Here is a 22,387-nt window from a genome sequence, read left to right as displayed (position 1 = left end):
CGTAATAGTTGTGACATCTCAGGGCAACTCAGCAGACAGAAATTTTAAAGATTGTAATAAAGTGGAGGAGGCTGGGTGTAGGGGTCATATTTGTTTTGTATATTAGGACAGTTGTAGGCAGTAAGATGTGGCATTGTGCTTCTGCTAAAGCCATTTCTGTGCACAATCCCCTTGCAGGCTCCTTTTGGTTTTCTATGGTCTTGTGCAGAGAAGTGATGGGGGTGTCACTCTTAGTAAATGTAGTAAAATGCAATCTGAATTAGACCTATGCTTCCTCATCTATGAAAGCTAAAGATGAATATTAGAAAATAAATAACTGACTGACACATTCCTACAACTATACATGAATTCTGGTCTGTCAGTTGAAATTGAAGGTGGCCTTTGTCGTTGTTTTGCGGGAAAGTCGAGTTTGAACTGTAAACACGTGCGCGCATTGTGCAAGTATTTGTTTGAAGCTGCGTGACACAGTGAGATTTCTGTTTGTTTCTATCTCTTGTCAAAATATATCACATTTATACATTAACACATAAAGAATTCCCCTCCACATTTGTTTAGCTGCTGCTGATGGTAGACTCAGCAGAGAAACAGATGTTAGCCTTTTGCCTATCAGCATGCATAATTAGCAGCATTTGCATATCCAGGGTGTTTAACCCTCTCTGCACTGTTTTACACTGTATAACATATAAAACTATAGAAAATTAAATGTATGATTTTAGCATCTTCTCGGTGAAGAAGATGGAGACAAAAGGTATGCGCTTGGAGGCTAATATTTTTTTCAGTAGAATCAGTCGATTGAGGTCTTAAATCCAAGCAATATTTTCATTGATTTTAGTATCATTCTCTTTTCAAAATAGCTTCATCACCATTAGTAAAAAAATATGTGCTATTCCTCAATTAGCCAGTTCCATGCCCTGAAGAGTCGCACCATGCAACACTCCCCTGCATGCAGATTCACCAAATGCTTAGTATTGTCGCAGCATATGATAGCAATGCCATTAGCCAGGTGGCTTTCATTACCTAAATTACAGCTATTGTTTATAATTAATTATTTGTAAATAGGAAGATTCTGAATATAATTGATAGCTTGATTTACCCCCAATCTCCCATTAATTAGGTTGATGGGGATTTCTAGGCTGTTTTTTTCGCCCCGTGTGCGTATACGACTCTCTGAATGCACAGGGAAATAAGGTAATTCAACACTTGAGCTTGAATTTGTCGGATTCATAAACACTAGATAGCCTAGCTTAATAGAGCCTGAAGCACTGACCAGACAACCATACCAGCCCAATGACAAAGTGAAAGTGCCTAATTGTTTTTAATTTAATCTGCTACTTTACTATTTTGGGTGCCAGTGCATATTAATGCTCCGTCTTATGTTGTAAGGACGGGTAATTAGGTCTAGAGTGAATGATTCCCTAACCACTCTTCTGTCTCCGAGCCTTCTGTTTCCTCACGTTCTAAATTATATCCAAGAGGGAGGATTTTTATTTTTCCCCTCTCACGTAAAGGTCAGCGTTAGAATGTGCTGCAGTGTCACAGACTCTTAAAAATTGATTTTCAAAAGGTTTTCTTGTTTGCATGTTACATTTCAATAACTTCACTGAAAGTTGTTTAACTAAGTACGACAGGGTTTTCTGCTACTGCATTAAAACAAAGTTTTTAGTGTATACAGATATTTTTGTCTAATTTTTATTTTAAATACTAGACATCAGTACAGGGCTGCAATGATTAATCAATCACTCCTTAATTAAAACGGTTCATAAATTAATTGTCAGACCCCAGCCACGGGGGCCACATCCAGTGTACTCCTAGTGCCGGTCACAAGCCTGGATAAATGGGAGGGATGCGTCATGAAGGGCATCCGTCGTTAAAACAAAATATCTGTGGCCCACCCTAGAGAGGGAGAAGCTGAGAGAAAAAAAAAAGTAAATTAACTGTCAACTATTTTGATAATCGTTTAATCAGCGTGTGAGTTTTTAAATAAATAAACATGATCTCAGATTTTGTTGGCTTCTTAAATGTGAATATTTTCTGGTTTCCTTGCCCCAGATAACAAATAAATCATTAAAATGAGTGTGGTTTGTGGACACAACATGACACTTGGGAACATCATCATTTTTCGGTTTGAGAAACAGAAATCAATGCATCTTAATATTTTCTGACTTTTTATGACCAAATGAATGGAGAAAATAATCAACAGATTATTAATCAAATTAATTAAAATAAAATGCTTAAATTACTAGCACTTTTTAAATATGCTAATATGAAAGATAGGTGTTTGAATAATTTGGATTGTTTCCATTTACAACATCTGAACTAAGGATAACCTGGTATTATGAGGTAAGGAGATGGATATATTATATATTACAGTAAAAAATGTAATGCTACTGTTCAGCAGGCACATCAGATCCCATAGTAACACTGCTCTTGGCTCCATATTTTAGCATGAACTGAGCATACTGTGCCCAGGAGAGCACAGGTTGGATATACATTAATGTAAAGCCTGCAGTAAATTACTATTAATGTCTGTCAAAGGGAAAAATGGGCATTATATAATATGAGTGCGATGTAAAACTTGACAGACTCAATAAAATGTAGACAACTCTTGGTTTGGATCCAGATACCTGTGCTCATCTCTTTGCATCGGCCTAATTTTTTTTTTGATTGACTTAAAATATAAAATATTTGGTGTGTGTGTGTTTTTTTTTTTTTCTTTTCTTGCTTCGCTTATTTTCAGGAGTTGTGCAGTTTTTCTGTTGACAGAAACTGATTACGGCAACAAAGCGAAACACAAGCCCCCGGAGTTCTTAGTGTTTTTGAAACAGATATGTTTTCCCAGATATTAAGAACAGTTTATGTCCCTTTAAAGTTAACAGGGTATAGATTTAGCAATTAGGCCGTAATCATGCTCATTATAGAGAGTAATCCATTTAAAGCCTAACAGATGTCTGTTCCAACGGAGGGATCGCGATGGTCCCATGCCAACAATAAGGCTGTAATGTTGCTGAAATGCTCAGGTGCAAGGTTGAAGTGTGGAAGAATTTCTTTCTTTTTCTCTCACTTAAGTGTCCACATGTTGACAGTTGATCATTTAATGGCCCACTTAATTGCAGTGGCCCCTTTGTCCCCAAACATCATTGTAAATTAATGCTGAGGTTGCAATGTTTTTTTAATTTTCTTCTGCGTTTCCCCCCTCACACACACACACACTTCTTTCTCACCTCAAACATTTTGCCCTTGTCCTTTGTGACTGTAATTGTGACTCATCTGTGCAATGTTTTGAGAACCACAGAGTTAGAATATTTGGGGTTTCGCTGCTCTCCAGCCAGAGCAGATTTCAAACTGTTTTAATCTGCCATCTGGGGAACCCAAGATGACGTCTTTGGTGGGATAAGTGATTATAAAGTGCTAAACTGTTCCAGTGGTTGAAATGGTTTTATGAAGATATGGTCACAGGCTGAGACTCTAGACAGAAATCGGTGTTTGAGATTCCTTTGGCTTTGTTCACATGTCACATGGTTATTTTATGGGTTATAGTGATTGATGTTGAAGGTCTATGTGGACTTAATATTCCGATGCAGATTGGGAGCATCGGCTTCTTGTCAGTATTTACATACATTCTCTTGTGACTTGTAACGAAAAGTCCATTAAATTTAACTATCAAATGAACTGAGAGCAGAACATCGAGACCACTGGAGACCACCACAGCGCTGTGTGTGCATGCCTCTATACAGCGTTTGTATGGTTTTGTGTATGCACGGTGGAGGTGTGTACCATCCAATTAGAATATTATCTGTCACCACTTTAGATATCTTGAACCCAGAGGACGCTGCATGAGTTGGGGAGGGACATTGAGGGGGCTGTGAATCCCTGTAGGAGCTGCCTGTTTTCTAGGTTTGCCTCGCTGCCAGGTGTTTGACATTGACTGGAGCTGGAGATGAATGTAGCTTATGGCAACCCATGGAATTGACTGACTCCTGGGAGTCCCAGCTTCCTGCAGTGAAAGTTTCCATTTTCAAAGCCCATCAGTTATAGTGGGAGGGATCCCATACGGCCCATATGCCATCACTGAGGGTGAAGCAGGAGAACTCTTGTCTTATCTGTGTATCGCTGTAGTACTCACACAAACAAATACAGACACAGCGGTCATCCGTACTTCGCAAAAACAAACATCTTCTGACGCAGGGTCATAAATTTCGTGATTTTTCCATGTTTAGTTTGGCAGCGCCTTCTTGCCTTTTGTAGTTTTACAACACAGCAGAACCAGAAACGGCACTTCGTTTCTGAACAATTTAGCTTTCACCACTCTTGCTGCAACAAAGGGGATGGAAGACGATGGTATGTATGAGTTAATAAAAGAAAAGAGAGGCTATATTTTCCTCATCTCTCATACCACCCCTCTTTCTCGCACCCCCACACCATCGTGGCAGGAATCCTTTGTCAGAGGTGTTCATCTGGAACAACTTTGCCACACTTGTTTTCATGTTCTTTTAGATTACAGGGCAGCTGGCCCCGGCTTTGAAGCTCCCCCTCTCCCTTTGTCTCTGTGCAATGCACTCTGGTAATTAACTTTGTCCTTCTTTTATTTGTTCCAGTCACTCGCAGTCCACTCTTCTGAGCATCTTCTCCCTGGAGTACCAGGTTAGAAGTTTTCTTCCTTTGTGAGCCCTGACAGGTGCCTAATTGAATGATGAATGTCCCTTTATTTCTTTGTAATTGAACTGCCAGCTCTCTGATTGGTTTGGAGGATGCCCCCCCCCACCACCACCTCCACTATACCCACGTTTATTTCACCCTCCCCGCTACCACCACCGTTATCCCCTCCTCCTCCCCCCCACGTTCACGTTGAGGGCTCTTGCTTGCCTGAGCCTCGGTGGATGTCTGCCAAGCCTTCCCATCCATCTGTCTAATAACATCTAGCCCCTGCTTATTTGGTGGACCTGTAATAAATTATGCTAAACCATTATTATTCTGACAATAATAATTTCCCCGTGTAGTGCGGCTGCGTGTGCTAAATGTTTGCTGACTCGCACTGTCACTGCTGCTTTCCACGGCTGACAGCGGATGATGATAAATGGCCGCTGCCGCCAGTGGCAGAAGGCAGCACAGGCAGAAAATGGAGTCATTTATCATCCCCCTGACAGGTGTCAGTCACACTGCCCGTCTCCGTGGAATTACATTTTTTTTTTTGTGTGTAGTAGTTTTTAAATAAGTTGTTTTTTAACCAGTGCTCTTCCTTTTTTTTTTTATCCTTTCCCCCTCCCTCGCGGAAATTGAATTGCATGGAAATGTCAGGGTGTGGAATGTGGAATGGGGTCATTGTTTGATCGAAAAAGGGGAAATGAAAAAGGGGAACGAGGGTATGGACAAGGTTGCTGTGGCACACTTTGACCCCCCGCCCCCCCCCGCAAACTTATTGATATTAAATTACTGTGACCCAAGATCTCTTGCACTTGTTCATATACAATAGAGCATGAAAAACATGAGCCACAGCTGAACGGGTCTGCCGTTTGGCCTTGATTTACAATGCACTGCTTTTGCCTCGCGATAAGTAATATTGTTTTGACGTTATTGTTTTACGATTACATCTCTGTGACAGAAACGGACCAAAAGAACAATCTCAAGACATCATACACCGGATGTTATTGAAAGCCACTATCAACGGTAGTATTACTTAATTGCTATTTTTAAAAAAAAATGTTCTTATCCAACCCTCTCTTGCATGTGCTTTTTTTTTCCTTTTATTGTACTAAAGAGTCGGTGAGCCACCATGACAGATATAATCTCCGAATAACCACACTCAGGATTCACTCCAGACCTCCACATGTACCTGCTATGCTAAAGCTCTCCATGTCACAGGGACAACATAAGAATAAATAAATAAATAACCAGCCATTGGACATTTGCCTTGGGATGAGATGATTATCAGTAATTCAATAAATTCAGATAAATTAAAAAAAAGAAAAAAAACACCCTGGGAGGGGGGGCTGGGGGGGGTCTCTTTGCATATTGCAATTAGTTTTTATCTAGCTTATTAGGCCATTGTTCTGGGGAAAACAAGGCTGGATAATGCACTTCTAATTCACTTACAACAACAAACCTCAGGGATGATCAGAGGGAGCTGCTGTTTTAGCTGGGGAGGGAAAAAAGGGCTTTTTGGGCGGCAGGGGTTAACTAACTATCATATGCTTGTCTGGCGTCAAAGAAATTTGAAGCCCTTCAAGCACTGCTGTTTAACCGCACCAAGCCTGCCATATGCCACCTAGGGCAAAGTCATCAGGGACATTAGCATGTCTTGGCTAGCCTGCTCTGGTCCCCTCTACCCTTTTGTCTGCCCCTGTGTTGTCTGTTTTCTTTATTTCATCTTTTTTTTTTTTTTTTTTTTCTTAACTGATGTTCTTTGTCATAACGAAGGTATCTGAGTGAAAGCAAGGCGTATCCCAGTGCTCCTGTCCTGCTGGAGTTGGCCAATGAGGTAATGGCATAACCTTGTTTTTTTTATCTTCTATGACTTTAAATATCTCCCCAGTGGATGCATGCATTTTTCTCCAAATGGACAAATAGAAGTAGGTTGTGGTTTTTGATCCACCCCCCCTCCAACCTCCTGTCTGTTTGTCATTATCAAAATTGGTAAAATAGTCTGCATCATTATCAATTATTTGAAGTAATTAACTCATCTCCATTAAGCAGATGTGAAAACACTTTTTTTGTGTTTTATCATGTAATTGTGCAAATTGCAGTTCAGGCCGAGTTGCCAAAAAACCTGGACAGGTCAGGTCAGGGTCATTGGTCAAATCCTCTCTTCATCACTCCATCATTTGTTTACTTTGGCAGGTTAGTGTAGCATGTGTGCTGCGGCTGACGTGGTAGCAGTTGTAAACGTGCACAAAACGTGAATTCAAGATATTAGGTGGTGTAAACTTAACATAGTGAGTGTTATTATAAAAAAAAATATTTTTGTGCTGATTAAGTAAAATATAATTTCTGCAGTGTCAAATAATAAATCAGCAGTTACTATTTGGTGGATTATTAGGAATTACCATGTAAATCAATACAATCAATTTCAAGATTATTACAAATTTTAATTTTGATGAGATACGCGATTTTTTTTTATTTACTGTGAGAATGGGCTGTGTGACCTTTTTAACTTCTTTAAATGCATATTTAAATTTTTATCGGTGCTTACCACCAGGCGATGAGATTTGAGGGTTTCTTTTAAAATAAGAGTAGCTCATATGCATCAGTGGCACCTCAAAGCTAACTGCCATTATTCATTCTCCGTTTAATTGACACATGTTTTTTTTTTTCCCTCCAAAGGATTAAATCCAGCTCAGAGATAACTGTCTATGAACCATTTAACTGTCATTTTAATATGCTACTTAACATTTAAACCAAGCACTCATGGTCTCCCAGATCGCTAATTGATGTAGTTCCATCCCTTTTATGAGACAGTATATCTCCAACAGAGGGAAATGATTAACAGTGATGAAAAGTATTGGTGGATTTCTTTTTCTTTTGCCCTTCTACAAGGTTTCTAAACTCAACATTTGGTGTTTTCTTTTTTGCACGCTTTTTATGAATGTTTGTGTAAAGGTTACCTAAACTTACAGGCTCCGGAACAGCTGCATATACTCTGCATTGTGTGTGACACCTATTAGCGTATGGGACTTATAAAAACCCCGAGTTTTACTGAACAATAATTATTTTCAGCCAGAATTCCATGCTCTGTGAATTTTAGTCACACATTGAACTCGTGAAGGGCCGCAGTCTGACTCGAGAGTGAAGACGGATTCATGATTAATATGAAAATTAGGAAGAAGCAACTACCTGAACTAATCAGGTGGTCCTTATTCAGTCTGGGCCAGTGATGGTAATGTTGCCATTTTTCATGTGTCAGCTCTGATGCAGGTTACTAGGAGTCTGATGCCCTCTTGTTATCCAAAGGTGTGAATGGAGAACCAGCCAATAAGCACAAAGAAGCAAGAGGACCGAGATGAGAAAAGGAAAGGGAGACAAAATGAGGAGCGTTAGGGGGAAACAGAGCTAGCTGCAGGCTACAATGCAAAGTCTAAACTGCTATCAGAGGTCGTAATGAAGATGTAAACTCTGTGCTCACCCCTTAATTATTATAGACGCATTTAGACTATTTCGCCAGCTGTCTTCTTAGTGCAATATTATGGAGATGTTCACGGCTACTATTCTGGGTTATTGTTTAGAAAGGAGCCGTCTCACTGCTCGCAGGGTTACCGGGAAGCATCAGAGAAAAGATGAAATGCACCGTTCTCATTACAGGCTGAGGGCAAATTCACTTTTGGTCTCCAATTATGCTAAGAGAAAAAATTATCTTTGGCTGCGAGTACATTGTGTTTCATAACAAGCTGGCCTGAAATGGCAATGTCTTTAAGCATTTTTATTTTATACTGAGTATAAATTGTGAATTTTAGTAGTAACTCTATGCGTCTTCTTATTCTCAGCATATACATATATATACTTATATATGTGTATATATGTATATATAAATATATGTATGTATATATACACATATCTATCTATCTATATGTATATATATATATATACATATATATGTGTATATATATATACATATACTGTATATGTATATATATACATACATATATATATGTATATATATATATATACATGTGATGTTTAAACACTGCAAATGCAGTGCTGTGCTTCGTCCGCTTAGTTTATCTTTTAAAGTTTGTAAACGCGTCCGTACAGTTTAAGATTCCTGGCCATTTAACTAACTAATTGCACATTGTGAAGGCATTGAAAATATGAGCAGTTGGTTTTCCGCCGCAAGCCGTTATGATATTACCACTTTAATGGTGCTACAGTTTATATTCGGTGGAAAGGCATTATTAACGGGAATGAATGAACCCGCAGTCGCAGGTAGATACCTTCAGTAGTGGTCATTAGTGCTGCTTTACCTGTCAGAGCTTCCTTCCTGCACTCAAACCAGAACCTCGTACCTCTCTCAAGGTGTCTTTGTGTTCAAAGAGCGCTGCAGCCATAGGTTCTAACTTCCCATTAAGGACTGCATTCCCACAGTCCCTCCAGTGTGTCCTGTTGGTTTATACAGTTTTGCCTTGGTGCCTATGATTAAAGCCGGGCAGAGTGTGCGCCGCTTTTTCATACAAGATGAGAGGCTACAGTTGTCCGCTTGACAGAGGCAAAGGCAATTCAGCTTGGCTGCATAATGGGCAATCTGTTGTTCCTGTGGGAAAGGTTATTGCAAAGCAAGGCTTTCAAAGACCAATTTGCACGGGGGATTGTCGAAAGTTAGGTCAAGGTTTGAAAACATAATAATATCATTTAGAGACATTACAATCATTATTTTCTGTGTGACATCAGCCCGAGCCAGACTGGCTGTGTAATTTCAGCGCCTTATCTTTACGTTCTTTGAAATATGTCTTTACTTGCTCCTAGATGTGTGAGGTTTAGTCTAAAGGTCTGTAAATGGAGCAGTTCTCCAGAGCGGAATAACAATTTCACTATCCCTATCTTATGAAGCTGCATTAAGGCCCCATTGACACCATAGGCTGTTTTTGTTCAGGCTAATTCTCTCTCTCTTTTTTGGCTTTCAATCTGTTAAGGTGGACCTGTCCCCTGCACTGATGGCTCGAATCATCCTGGACAGATTCCTTCAGGACCTGGAGGGTGAAATGCGTAAGTAACAGTTTTGTTTTTTTTCCATTTCCCCATTCTGTCCTTTCTATCATTCCCCCATCAGTCTTAATTGCAGCACTTTGTCTTTTGAATCTCTCTCTGTTTAAGTTCCAATTTCAGCTGTAGCTTCTGTATTTTCAGCCTGTCGAAGCCTAATGAGAGACGGAGCACATTTAGTAGTAGCTGCATCCCAGGGCACATGACTGGCAATTAAGCACTGAGAGGACCACCCACCTCTCAACTGCAGTGTGGATCAATGCTAGCTCACCTCATCAGTGTTATTTATAACAGCCCTGATTTCTCCCCTCACCCTCCTTCATCCCCCAATGCATTCATCTGCCCCCCCTACCTTCTCCTCTCCTCTCATCCCTTTCTTTCTCTCTCTCTCTCTAAACCTACTGGTGCTGAGGGAACTTAGTAACGTTATCAAAGACATTGTCGAAAAACTGTGTAAATACTTATTATATTTTCTTTCTGGTATTATGTACACATGTAATTATTCTCCTTTGTGCCGTTAATCTGGAATTACCCTAACTAAAACGGCTCATTCTGAGGACTGGGTATTCGGTTGTGTGTCTGAACAGTAGTCAGCGCGTTGAGAGTGAATCGCATGTCAAAAAGACGCGCTTCCAATTTAATCAAGAACGAGATTAAAGTGGATGTGTGTTATTTTCAACTTTGTCACAGCACAGTCATTTGTCAAAGTCAGCGGCGTGATTGCTTTGGACCCACTGTTATCCACTGCCTGTCAAAATACTAGTCTGTGCAGCTTGTAGAACAGGGCATTCATCCAGGAGAAACACTCTTGTCTCAGATAATGGCACATTGCATACCTTCATCTCCATACAGTGAAAACATGCTGTATTATTGCTCAGAATAGATTTGCAGCAGATGAAACTTCCCGCACGATGCTTTTGATTAATTTTGAGACGGTGTCGTAATCGTCTTGTTGTAAGCATCTCACTGTTTTGCAGGCTGAGGGAATAATGTCATGGTCAGGGTTCCTCTTGCAGGGAGGGATTTCACAGAGTTGAGGTGGCTTTTACAGGATAAACGCCGATTCGTATCATATCTGTGACAAAGCCGACGTGATTTAGATCATCACACGTGTTGATCATTAAAGTCCACTTTGAATTTTCTCTGGTAAAATATTTGAATGCCACTATATGAGAATTAAATGTGCACATATGAACATTTCATTACTTTTTCCACTGTTGTCAGTTCTATTTTTAAAGAGCCTTTGTGCAATCCCTCCGGCGACCTGCTTGGCCTTTGCAAATGAATCGCTGCCTGCATGGGTGGCACGGTCAAATCGTCCAACGTCCACGTCTCCCCGTGTGTATATTAGACTCAATTAATGTGTTTCCATTATGAAACAATGCAAGGATAATTGTCTTTGTTGGCAATTAGCTAACAGGTTGGTTCAGCGCTATTGGCAGGCATATCTATCACGGTGCCCTACAGGCCACCAAATGCACTCCAGCGTGTGTGTGTGTGTGTGTATTTGTGTGTTTTTGTCGGACTCCATAGGGAGGGCAAGCGGGCAGCTCTGCAAAGATCGATAAACTTCTATATAAGGGACATTACACCCAACAGGGTGAGTGGGTTGCCTTTGCCTCGCACCATTATTTTTTTTATTCCCCTTCTCTCTCCCTTTGCATTTAAGAGACACAGGAATGGGACCTTTGGGACTGTAGAATATATGTACAATCACTAGTGCTGGATCAATACCGAGTTTTAAATTGTTTTCTGTCCTTTCCTTGTTGTTTTGCTCTCTTTGTAGTCCCCCCCTCCTCCTCCACCACCCCAACACACACACACACACTGCCCTCCCTCTTTCCCACTACAAACACCACTACACCTCAACATGACAACACCACCGATGAGCTGCCTTCACCCTCTCTGTGCAGCAAAAGTATTGGAAAGAGCATCAGTCAAGCAGAAGGGAAGACTATCCGGCGTTTTGTAAAAATAAATCAATACATTTAAAGCAGTTTTATCACGTATTGAATATAATATCAACATCCATAATGCTCCTTGTCTTATGAAAACAGAGGAGCAGTGGGAGAAGAAAGGTCACGCGTGCACTTTACACTGTTTGTGATCCACTTTACGCGCGTCACTGTACAGCGGTAACATTCTAAGGGAACGCACTGCAATCGACGCTTGATTTTTGTATCTCACAATTCATTTCAGAATCAGAATCACCTTTATTGTCATTATACAGTGTACAACGAGATTAAAGGGTCTCAGGGTTTTGTAATGGACAAATGTGTAAAATGAAGGGACATGGATGATATTTTTGAGTTTACATTCCAAAAACACAAAACTAGGGCATGTATTTCCCTTCGTTTAAACAAATTCATTTATTTGAATTTTAAAAAGTGCAAAAATGTAGTGTATGTAATGTAATCTATAAAGCATTTTTTTTTCTTACTATCACAAAAGTATGTGATTTGAAATGTTTCAGTGTTTGACTGTTAACGGTTATCAATGAAATGTCACTGAAATGCTATGATCAAAATGAAAATAATGACTATTTATTCCATACACTGCAAAAAAGTGGTATTTTATAATTCAAATGCTGTGTTGATGGCAAGATAAACAGTGCTAGAGTGACTGTCATCATGTGTTCGCTTCACTGCTGATGACTTCTGCAAATGATAAAACCATGACTTAAACGGCCATATTGTGTTCTCAAAGTCACTTACAGGCACATTTGGGGAGCTGCTGCTCTTTCTTTTCCATATCCCGCTATCTCCTCATCTTTTTCTTTATTCCCCCGTTTGACAGGAGTTGATGTGCCTCTAGATTTAGACGTACTTTTTTTGAGGAGGCAATTTTGCCAGCTATTTGACCTTTTCCATTTTCCCAAGGCCCGGACTCTAGATTAGATTGCCGCTCCGTGTTTTGTAACCATGTGATTCGACTGCCTTTTTAAGATTTATTGTCACATTCCTTTACAGAAGTCTTGTACACGAGGTTATAAATGTCCCGCGTTTGATGTTAACACTGTGAGAATGTTAGCATCTTCAATGATCCTTTTGGTTCATAATAGCTCCAGTGTTTCGCAGATCACACGTGTTGATAAGTGATATTGTGCTGTGCTCTATCCAGTGAAATCTCTACTTAGTATCCACTGTGATTGTTAGGGTTCCTCCTCTCTTGTCTTCAAGTGCTCCTCTCCTCTTTTCCTCACCTCTCTCTACTATGGTGGAGCTGATGTGTATATCTTTTCTTTTTTTCAAATAGTGAGAGCAAGGGCACTTCATTAGCAAGGAGGGAGGGAGTAAGGAGGCAACGGCGCCATGAGTGTTTCTGTGCTTTTTTGTATACGCAAAGGGTGGGTGCAAGGGAGGTAAGCATCAGCGTGGCACTTCACTTGACAAGTGTACTAATTACTCCTTTTCAGCAGAGGAGCTCCAGTCAGCCTCTGCCACAGTCTAATGGCCTGACCTAGGAAGCCTCTCTTCTAAGCAGCGCCCTCCTAGATCCACGATTACTCCTGCCGCGCACACACACACACATACACACATTGAGAGAAATGTTGCGTCCTATCTCATAGCTATCAGGGAGAATCAGGTGGAAGCAGATCATTTCTGCCCCAGTAACCTCTTCAGGGACTGGGCTCCTCCTGCACAGGAGATACCACCTCGTATCATCAACCAGCATGTACACACCACCACAGATATCTTTTAAAGGAAACACACGCACACATTTTTCATCCCCTTTTCTCTCATCTCCTCTCTCCTCTCTCTTTCTCTCTCTCACATCTTCTGTTTTTTTTTTCAATAGGGGAGGATAAATTTAAAAGGAGTAAATTGGAAAATCAAATGAGGGCTTTAGGCAGCCGCAGAGATTTGCAGAGCTGTCGGCCAGCGTCGGAGAGCCTCATCCATCATGTCCCACAAGTAGTCAATTCCTCTAGTATCTGTAAATGTTTTCAGATATTAGCCAATTTATATGCTCCGAGATTCATCATGGAAAATCAGCTTTAGCGGGCGCACATTATCAGGACCTGTCTCTCCCTTGCTCCATGAAGTTTGATGAACGAGGGCCCCGCCACAGCTCAGTGGCTTGTGCATGGGGAGTGTAGGCGGAAAGGGGTGTGGAGGGAGGGGGGGGTTTGTGTAGATGAAATGGGAAGTTGCCCCCCCCCACCCCCCATCCCACCCAGGGGAGAAAAAAAGTGGGTTTTTTAATTAATAAACAAACTTGCAGAGGAGCTCATCAGTGTCAGGGGCAATAACAATCGTCATCCGTTACTGTTTATTACGATCCTCCCTCAACAAATGTTGCTATCTAATGAGCTTTCTCAACATTTTTCTGTGTTTAAGATAATGACTTTTTCACTCTAGTGGAGAACGGAAGAGTGGTCACAAATGGCACAAGTTGCAATAAGAAATCAAGCCAAGGTTATGTTGCTGCTACCTTGCTTTATAGAGTTTATATCTATTGTTTTGTGAATTACGTATGAAAACAGTCTTTTGGTTTGTTTGCACTGGTTGTTTTCTCTCGCGAATCCCAATGGAGGCATAGCATTTCACATATATTATTCTCCTCTTGGGTGATTTTTTTTCTTCTTTTTTTTTTCCTTTTCTCTTTTCAGATGTTGACAATCTAATGCCATACCTTAGTCAGAATTTATACCATCATGGGACAATTACAGTAAATTTTGTGAATGTTTACAAGGTGCAAAGTCGCGCTGCAGGGCTTTGTTCTCTGTGTCTGGTGTTCCTCAGATTATGCTTTTTATTTTGCTGCGCGTGTTTTATGTGTGTGTGTGTGTGTGTGTGTGTGTGTGTGTGTGTGTGTGTGTGTGTGCCTGGAGAATGCGATTTAAAGAGCATAGTGTGTGTGTGTGTGTTTGTGTGAGAGTGAGGCAGAGAGGAGCTTGGGGTGTCATAGAGGGAGTCTTGCCGTGCAAGGCGGGGACGTCTTTAATAAATGTATGCTGATGTTGGAGGCTGCAACGATGCGAGGGATGCTCGGGCCCTGTTGTTATTTACTGCTGTGTTTGTGCACAGCAGCGAATCCTGGGCCTGCAAATGGCATTATAGCCTGTGATGAATGAGCATTAGGGTAAACTCATTTTAAAAGCATCCTGATTTATTAGCGGCCTGGCCTTCCATTTTCATCAGGTCAATGCTTGGCTGAAATTCCACAATGTCAGTGCCAAGGTCACCTTTTATGGCTATTTTTAACCCCGCTGCAAGAATAGACCAGGAGATGGGGAATTATGGCCGTCCACCAAAAATATCAAGGGGCTGAAGAGATTAGGAGAGCAGGGGAGCAAGGCTTGTCCTCCAAGTGTGTATTTGTGTGTTATGTGAGAGACCAAAATATGTGGTGGTGGTCACCCTCCAATTATGAGCACTAGTAAGACAAGAGCTTTAATGGCTGCCGTTTGCCTTCGGGGAGGTTTATTACACACCACTGTTTTGCAGAAGCAGCGTCAAATCTATAAAACGACCATTAGGAAGAGGGAAAAAATCAATCAAAATGCCATTAAAGTGGAATAAGTTGCCAATATTGCTGATGTGGTTGCAGGTCCTTTGATTTTCCTTCAGATTATTAGGCACAGTCGAGTAGTGACTTTGTTAAGGGAAAACAGTGTTGTTGGGGAGTAATATGTCTCCTGGCTTCATAAAGTTTGCTGCCTCATATTTCCCGCTTTATTGATTATCCATTATCATTTGTCACGAGGTGTCCTAACTCAAGGGGAAAATATAACTCTCTTCCTTCACCGCTGCCTGCTCTGCACAAGAGCACGGTATGGATCTGCGTGTGAAGGTGCAATCTCTGAGAAAAATGAGCAAAGGAATAAAGCACAGCACAGCCCTCATGTGCCTTGCAGCTTTAACGGGGAGTTGCGGGGTTATGGGGTGGGCTGGGGGAGTGCCGTCGCTGGAAGAGGCTGCAATGGTGAAGAGGAGGCAGAAAAGGATGGAAATGAAGAAGAAATGGAAAAAGAGGAGGGAGAGCTGGATGTGCTTTGTTCGTTTTCCACCCTCCTCCTTTATAGCAGCATCGTGTTGATGAGGGATCACATCACTGTTTGTTCTCTCTGTGATAGTGTTCTCATAGATGCAGAGGCCTTAAAGGATTTTAGAATATTCTCTTCAAATACTAACTATGAATAAGACAGCTTATGTTCTTGTGCGTATTTGTTAATTGTTTAATTTAATTTGACGTGTCCAACATTTTATCCATTGTTGTAAATAGATAAAAAATCTTTTTACATACTTAAACTGTGTACTGTTAACCAGATAAGCTTGGAAATCTCTGTGCAGGCACCGTCCATGCCTGAAATAAATCTGAATGGAAACATTCCTTGTATTGTCTGTCAGGACCATGTGTATATATGTATGTACAGTGTACATATATATATATATATATATATATATCACAAAAATGGCGTACTTCAACCATTTCGTCACACAATGATGCAATCCATTTAATCCAGGTCTTTTTAAGTAATGATTTAAGGATTTGATTTTTTTTTTTTTTTTTGCTGTTGTAGTACCAGCGAATCCATCCAGCGGGCTTTCCTTCCTGATTTATAATGTTAGTCGAGGAAGAATAGGGATGAGAGATGCAGAATAGTCAGCGTTCATAACATAGATAAACTACGATGGGGCTCCTGTGCTCTGGACTGAAACATTTATATATAGCAAATCTGTGTAGACACCGAGCAGTGAGAATACTGCACTCACAGTGGCGAGGTGAATTACAGTGGGTCAAATCTCTCTCTTTTTTTTTTCTCTATATTTTGTTTCCTTTTTACTTTTAAAATCCTAAGAAACAAAATGATGCATTACATTAATGTTCTTTTTTTCCCCCCCTCTTTTCTCAGCCACTAAAACAGTCCTCAACAGCATGTTGAAGGAGCCGTCTTTAATTCAGGACCAGATTTTGGCCAAAAACATCCACCAAGTAAGTGTTTTGAATATCAGTTCTAAGCGGAAATATAACAGGAATCAACTTAAAGTGATAGATATAATGAGATGCATGCTTTTATCGATCCATTCAAATGTTTATGCACATTTTTACGTCACAAATCTTAGGTACAGTGAGATTTTAAATGTTGTAAGTGCTCATGTTTGCTGAACAGGTCACGTGAGAGCCGGCAGTCATGTCTACAAATCTGCCAGCATCTCCTGTGTTTTCTTCTTTCCCTAACCCCACAGTCCCAACCCACCCACCCACCGCCCCTTTTTTTTTTTTTTTTTTTTCACACGCCATAATATTTCTTCCCTCTCTTTTCAGTGCACAATAAATGACTGCTGTTATGGACCGCTGGTAGACTGCATCAAACAGTATCCTATCCCATAAAATTTTAAGCCCGAAATTGACGAGGAGCTATTGAAGGGGATGAGATGTGTCTGGCTTCACCTGACATAAAAGTTCTGCTTCACAGAGGAAGTGTTTCATTCCGCCTGCCATGCCGCTATCACGGATACAGAGGCTGGGAGGTGATGGAGGAAGAAGGAGGAGGAGGAGGAGTGGATAGACTGATCTAAATGCATCCCCATGTGCACGCACCGGATCAGACCCAATGTTCTATGATACAAGAAAAAAATAGCGCTCATAACCCTCATGTGTTCTTTGTTTGATATTTTACTTAACCCAGATAATTTTAGATTTCATGCATTTAGTTCTGAGAATCCCCCACGCCTTAACCAATAACAGTTCTGGGCACATCAAGTTGAAATTGCACTCCCAATTTTGATGGCCCATCTGTTTTATTTACTAATAATTCAGTTGCACTCATTATATTCCCAGTGTTTCCTCGTCCCTTTCATTGCCCAGCTATGAATACCCCCTTGGAAATGGTGTCCAGGCTATGTAGTGGCAAAGAGATGGGTATCAGACCAACCGTTTCCAGGGGGGAGGAGACTCATTTGAATGGGTGTGTGTATGTGTGTGTCTGTATAGCACGGGCCCTGGAGAGTGGTGGGGCCGCTTCTTTCTGTTCATAGTCAGTGAACCCTGTCCTCTCCTGCCCTCCTTCTCCCTCTTTACCTTTCTTTGGCGGACCGTATTGTGTCAACTTAAAGTCAGTGACTCCACCACAGCTCATCATCACTGCCCCACGACTATATGCTTTCAAAGAGCTTTGGCCACACGTGGGGACGCTCTCAGCCTGCGTGTCAGTCAGGAAATGGACCTATTAATTAGACGCCAATTTGAGTGGTTTGCTTATGATTCCCCGGCCTTTTTGTGAAGTCCACCTTTTGTGCATACTGATGCGAAATGGCATTTATTCAAAAAGCACTTTCTCTCAAAGATTTTAGAGGAATGAATAGACCAGACGCCCCGTGCATTTTGCCAAATTGGCATATGTTTCTTCTCCCTCATTTTCGTAATGCACTTTGAAGATTTGTTGTGAAAGCGGACGAAGGTTGACCCGAAAACTTTATGGACCGGCACAAAAAGAAGTGGCTTTCACTTTGCATCGTAAATTAGAAGAGAGGAAAACCCTAGACTTTATAACTTAATGTGATTTTAACTTGGATTTACTAGCATGCAAGGTTTACCTGTGAGCTATTGTTTAGCGTATCGTGCGGATACAATGTCGTACATAACACAAGAATTTAGCCTTTATAACGCCTAGATCACAGTTTTTAAAGATAGTAGTAGTTTAAATTTATTACTATATAGACATTATCATTTTCACTTATAATAGAACAATTTTTACCCAAGTGTATGCTGGAATCCTTGACTCTCCTTTCTCAGCGCTATTGGCCAAGAGCATGAGGTGCTTCTCCGAGACAAGCTAAAGGAGAGAAACCTTTCCTTCCTGGGTAAGCCATTTCTTGACCTTCTCCTCACAATTTTTGAAGTGACTTTGGTTGGGGCTGTGTTGCCTCATGTGTGAGCTAAGTAAAGGGAGACTGATGCGGTGGATGTTATCTCTTATTGATTTTGGACCCCAGCGCTGTTATCAAATGTCTTTAGTTGTTTATGCGCCAGCCTGCAATGAATATTTAAAGAATAAAAGCTTGTTAATGTTTTATTAGCTGGAATGGCCACTGTTTACGTTACACAACCGGTGACTGTCGAGGTGTTTTATTTTCCAAAAGTGAATGAAATAGATTTGTTTCTGTAATGAAGAAGCTCCCTGACTGGAGTTGGTGTCGACGGGGATCAAATGTCTACATGTGAGGAAAGTCATCGCAGCATGATTGTGGGAGCTCATAGTTTCTCCTAATACTTTCCCAACAAAATGATCTTGTTCCAAAAATATTAAAGCAACCCCCTACTCCCATTTAGCCCATTATCGCCATCCCCTAGGTCAGATGACTGATGGGGGATAAAAGTCATTCCCTCTGTCATTAAGACCATATCATTTATTTGGACCTGGAGTGGTGACCTTTCTTCAGGGCTTTACAGAGGACTGTGCTGAAACTATTGGAGTTTGGGGGGCACAGGGGCCACTGAGGCAAGCCTCACCCCACCTGATAAATGGATTGGAAATAAGCTACCCAACAGCAGGGATGGTCCATTAATTTTAATCAAAGGTGATGTAAAAAGGCGATCAGAGCCACATGACAATGTCAGCAGACCAGTATGAGTGAGTAGAGGTCCCCAATCCAAATACACACACACACACACACACACATTACCCCACCCAGGATGCCCCACTGCAGGCGTCTGGCAGCCTGACTGACCTCACTCAGCTCCCTTTCTCCATCTACCTCCTCACCACTACTGACACCGCTACCCTCCATCTCTCCTCAATTCCCTCCCATGTGCCATTAGTTGAGCTTGGCTGGAGACAAAGAGGCAGGCCTTTGGAACTGAATGACCTGGTCAGCCCGAGATTTAATGGAGAAATCAGGTGTTGTAGGGATAATGGCCGAAGCACGCCAGAAGTCAAGGACAATGGCTGCAGCGTTTGCAGGCAGGGGTCAGGCTTCCAGGGGCTATAATGCCGGCCTTGATCTTTTGCTATATATTTTATAAATCCCTGCCAAACTGCAAACTAAAGAGCACTTCTGTAACTGAGCTTTATGTTTTTTTGTGCAATGGAAGCGAATATGTGGCAGATGTAGTTAATGGTTTTACCGTGCTTGCCGTCCTCCACTGATTTTTGTCTGCTTGGCTAACATTTAGGGGTTTTGTTACCAGCACCTTGGTGAATGTGGTTAGGTCAGTATCCTGTGATTGATGTCCGTACAGTTTGATTACCTAATAAAACTTGTTCGGCGAAGAATAAAACATATTTCAAACAATTAAATGTTAAAATTCTGCACTTTTTTTTCCCCCTATAGATGAAAACCAACTGAGAGCTATGGGTTATGACAAAACACCTGATATCATTCTGGAGGTTCCAATTGGTCAGTTATTTACATTATACACGTCGTTATTTTTTTTGACTGCTTGTTATATTTGGATGCCTGATTCTTAAAGTGTTTTACATTATTGTCAAAACATTGTCATTTTTATAGACAATTTCCATTTGATGTGATTGAGAGAGGGGGGAAAAGAATCCAGTGAAATATTCTGGATATTGCTTGTGTAGCTTTGATGTCACCAGCGTTTTCTGTTTCTGTTTATGAAAAGCCGTCGAGGGACACATCGTGCACTGGATTGAGAGCAAAGCCTCCTTTGGAGATGACCACAGCCATCGCACATATCTCAATGAGCAGTTCTGGAGCTACTGGAATAGGTGAGTCTTCTTTTTTTTTTTTATTCTCACCACTGTGTCTTGTTTTCATAACATTTTATCACCTTTAACTTAAAAAAAGAAAAAGAGGATACAATAGCGCAAGTACTATTTTCCTTGCTCTGCATGTTATTTATAACTTCTCCTTTTTTGACCACAAACCACTGACAAAGCTTATTTTCTCAGCATTATAAATGCAACTCATATCTCTGTCTTCCAAAGCTAACCACTTCCTCTTTGGCGTAGGCCACACAAACCCCAGACTTCTCTATAGCACATGTGCACATCACACTACTTCCACATCCACCTCTGTCACTGGAGCCCTTTACAGCCTGAATGGTCTGCCTGGGAGCCTCATTGTTTTCCAGAGTACACATATTGTTTTCAAAGGAAAGCTGGGAAATGGGTGATTAATCCATTGCATCTGTTGTCATGAGAACCTCTGGATGGGAACGGGCCCTTGTGGTGTGACCCTAGGGCAGCAGACGCGTGTACGCGTGTGTGCACACTCGAGCAGTTGTGCGTTCCTTGTGTTTCCCAGCTCGAAAATGAATAAGATGCACAACATGTTGACTTTTCTCATTGTCACTTGAGGATAAGACTTTCATCTCGATTATAGTAACAGGTTATTTACCCTGAATACACGTGAAAGTTTATAAGGTTATAAAATGTATACATAAGTTTCCCACTCATGATATAAGTGATGTCAGAAATCAGCCTTTAACTGTTTAATATCAGTGAAAATCATTATTAGGTCATTTTCTTCTAGGTGTCGTTTGAGTTACAGTTGAGTTTGGGCACATGCAGTGAGAAATGTAGGGTCAATCACAAGTTTTCTTTACATTTTTTTGCCTCCCTGTCACCAAGTAGACCAAGCTGACATGTATGTTGTGACATGGTGTGGAGCACCAGGAGGTTTCAGAGCCCAGGCACAGCCAGACACTCTCATTCTCTGTCTTCATTTGTGCGATACAGCACCAGAAGATCACATTTCTAGCTCCATCAAGACCACAGCAGAGAAAGAGAAGCTGCTTTCCATGAATTCCATGTCGGGGTTTTGTGCCTAGATCCCTAGTCCCTCAACGAGATCATAGTTCCTTAACATACATCACCTGTTTTGAAACGCCGTTGTTCTTTTTCTTCACATGTATACTTTTACCAGAGCCTATTCCGGCCTACGCGGAACTGACCTACATTTGATTTTCAAGGATGATGATTCATCTAACATCAATGAGTAGTTAAAATGCACAAGATGAGGTCACGGTCATGATCAGTGATGCATTTTATTTTCCCAGAGTAACGTCATTTTATTTGGAAATGGCCTGCGTTGCAGAAGGAAATGCCCTTTTATTGTTGGGCATCGAGAACAAAAAGTCACTGAGGTGTGTGTTTTGGAAGTGCCAGTCACTGACTTTGAAGAAAAGAAAGTTGATAAGAAAAAAAATCAGTTTTTTTTTATCATTTTTGAAAATGAAAAGTACTTAAATTATGTGTCATGTGATGTGATATTTCACGATATCTTTTAAAGCGACACCATACAGGATTTCAACCTGCAGGTCTGCATTGCCTGCATTGGCACTATAGTTATAGCATTGTTATATACAATGCTATAACATAGGCTACTGTATCTGGTCTGAAGACATGGTTGTTTGTGCATTAGAAATCCTGCTTTGACATATAAGACTGTTGTAAAAGGCTATACCATCTACCAACTGTGGGGGGACCCCAAGAGCAAATCCCACATTGTGTCACTTTAATGTGTGGTTTTTTTTGTTATATTGAAAACAAATCTGTCTTTGACTATCTTTGTTTGTCGTGGCATTAGTTTATAGTCAAAATATGGGTATACTAACCACTTGATTGGATGGTTAGGGTTACTCTGAGTCTTAAATGTTTGCTCAAGGCTTTCTCTTATTGATATTTACTGGGGTGGCCTTGTCTGAGTATATTAAAACAACTGACAAAGTACGTTCCCTCATGTCAGCCGGCAGCCTGCTCATATAAGCATGATTATGTCAAAAGAAG

General features: G+C 40.9%; 1 protein-coding gene across 4 annotated transcripts in view; it reads left to right on the top strand.

Moving 5' to 3' along the window:
* Positions 1–22,387, top strand: part of cdin1 (CDAN1 interacting nuclease 1) — a 52,027-nt gene that overhangs the window by 6,218 nt on the left and 23,422 nt on the right. For 2 of the 4 annotated variants that reach the window (XM_044048056.1, XM_044048057.1), the window contains exons 3-11: positions 4,596–4,641; positions 5,600–5,664; positions 6,415–6,475; positions 9,618–9,690; positions 16,547–16,626; positions 16,960–17,009; positions 18,430–18,497; positions 19,968–20,033; positions 20,260–20,365. In XM_044048056.1, the coding sequence (XP_043903991.1) occupies positions 4,596–4,641; positions 5,600–5,664; positions 6,415–6,475; positions 9,618–9,690; positions 16,547–16,626; positions 16,960–17,009; positions 18,430–18,497; positions 19,968–20,033; positions 20,260–20,365 (615 nt within the window). The remainder of the gene's footprint in view (positions 1–4,595; positions 4,642–5,599; positions 5,665–6,414; positions 6,476–9,617; positions 9,691–16,546; positions 16,627–16,959; positions 17,010–18,429; positions 18,498–19,967; positions 20,034–20,259; positions 20,366–22,387) is intronic. The other 2 variants (XM_044048058.1, XM_044048059.1) reach the window with 2 other exon arrangements.

Source organism: Solea senegalensis, linkage group LG16 (genome assembly GCF_019176455.1).
Source record: "Solea senegalensis isolate Sse05_10M linkage group LG16, IFAPA_SoseM_1, whole genome shotgun sequence".
NCBI classification, from domain to species: Eukaryota; Metazoa; Chordata; class Actinopteri; order Pleuronectiformes; family Soleidae; genus Solea; species Solea senegalensis.
The sequence above is the reverse complement of the archived record's forward strand: the minus strand, read 5'-3'. Positions and strand labels throughout refer to the sequence as shown.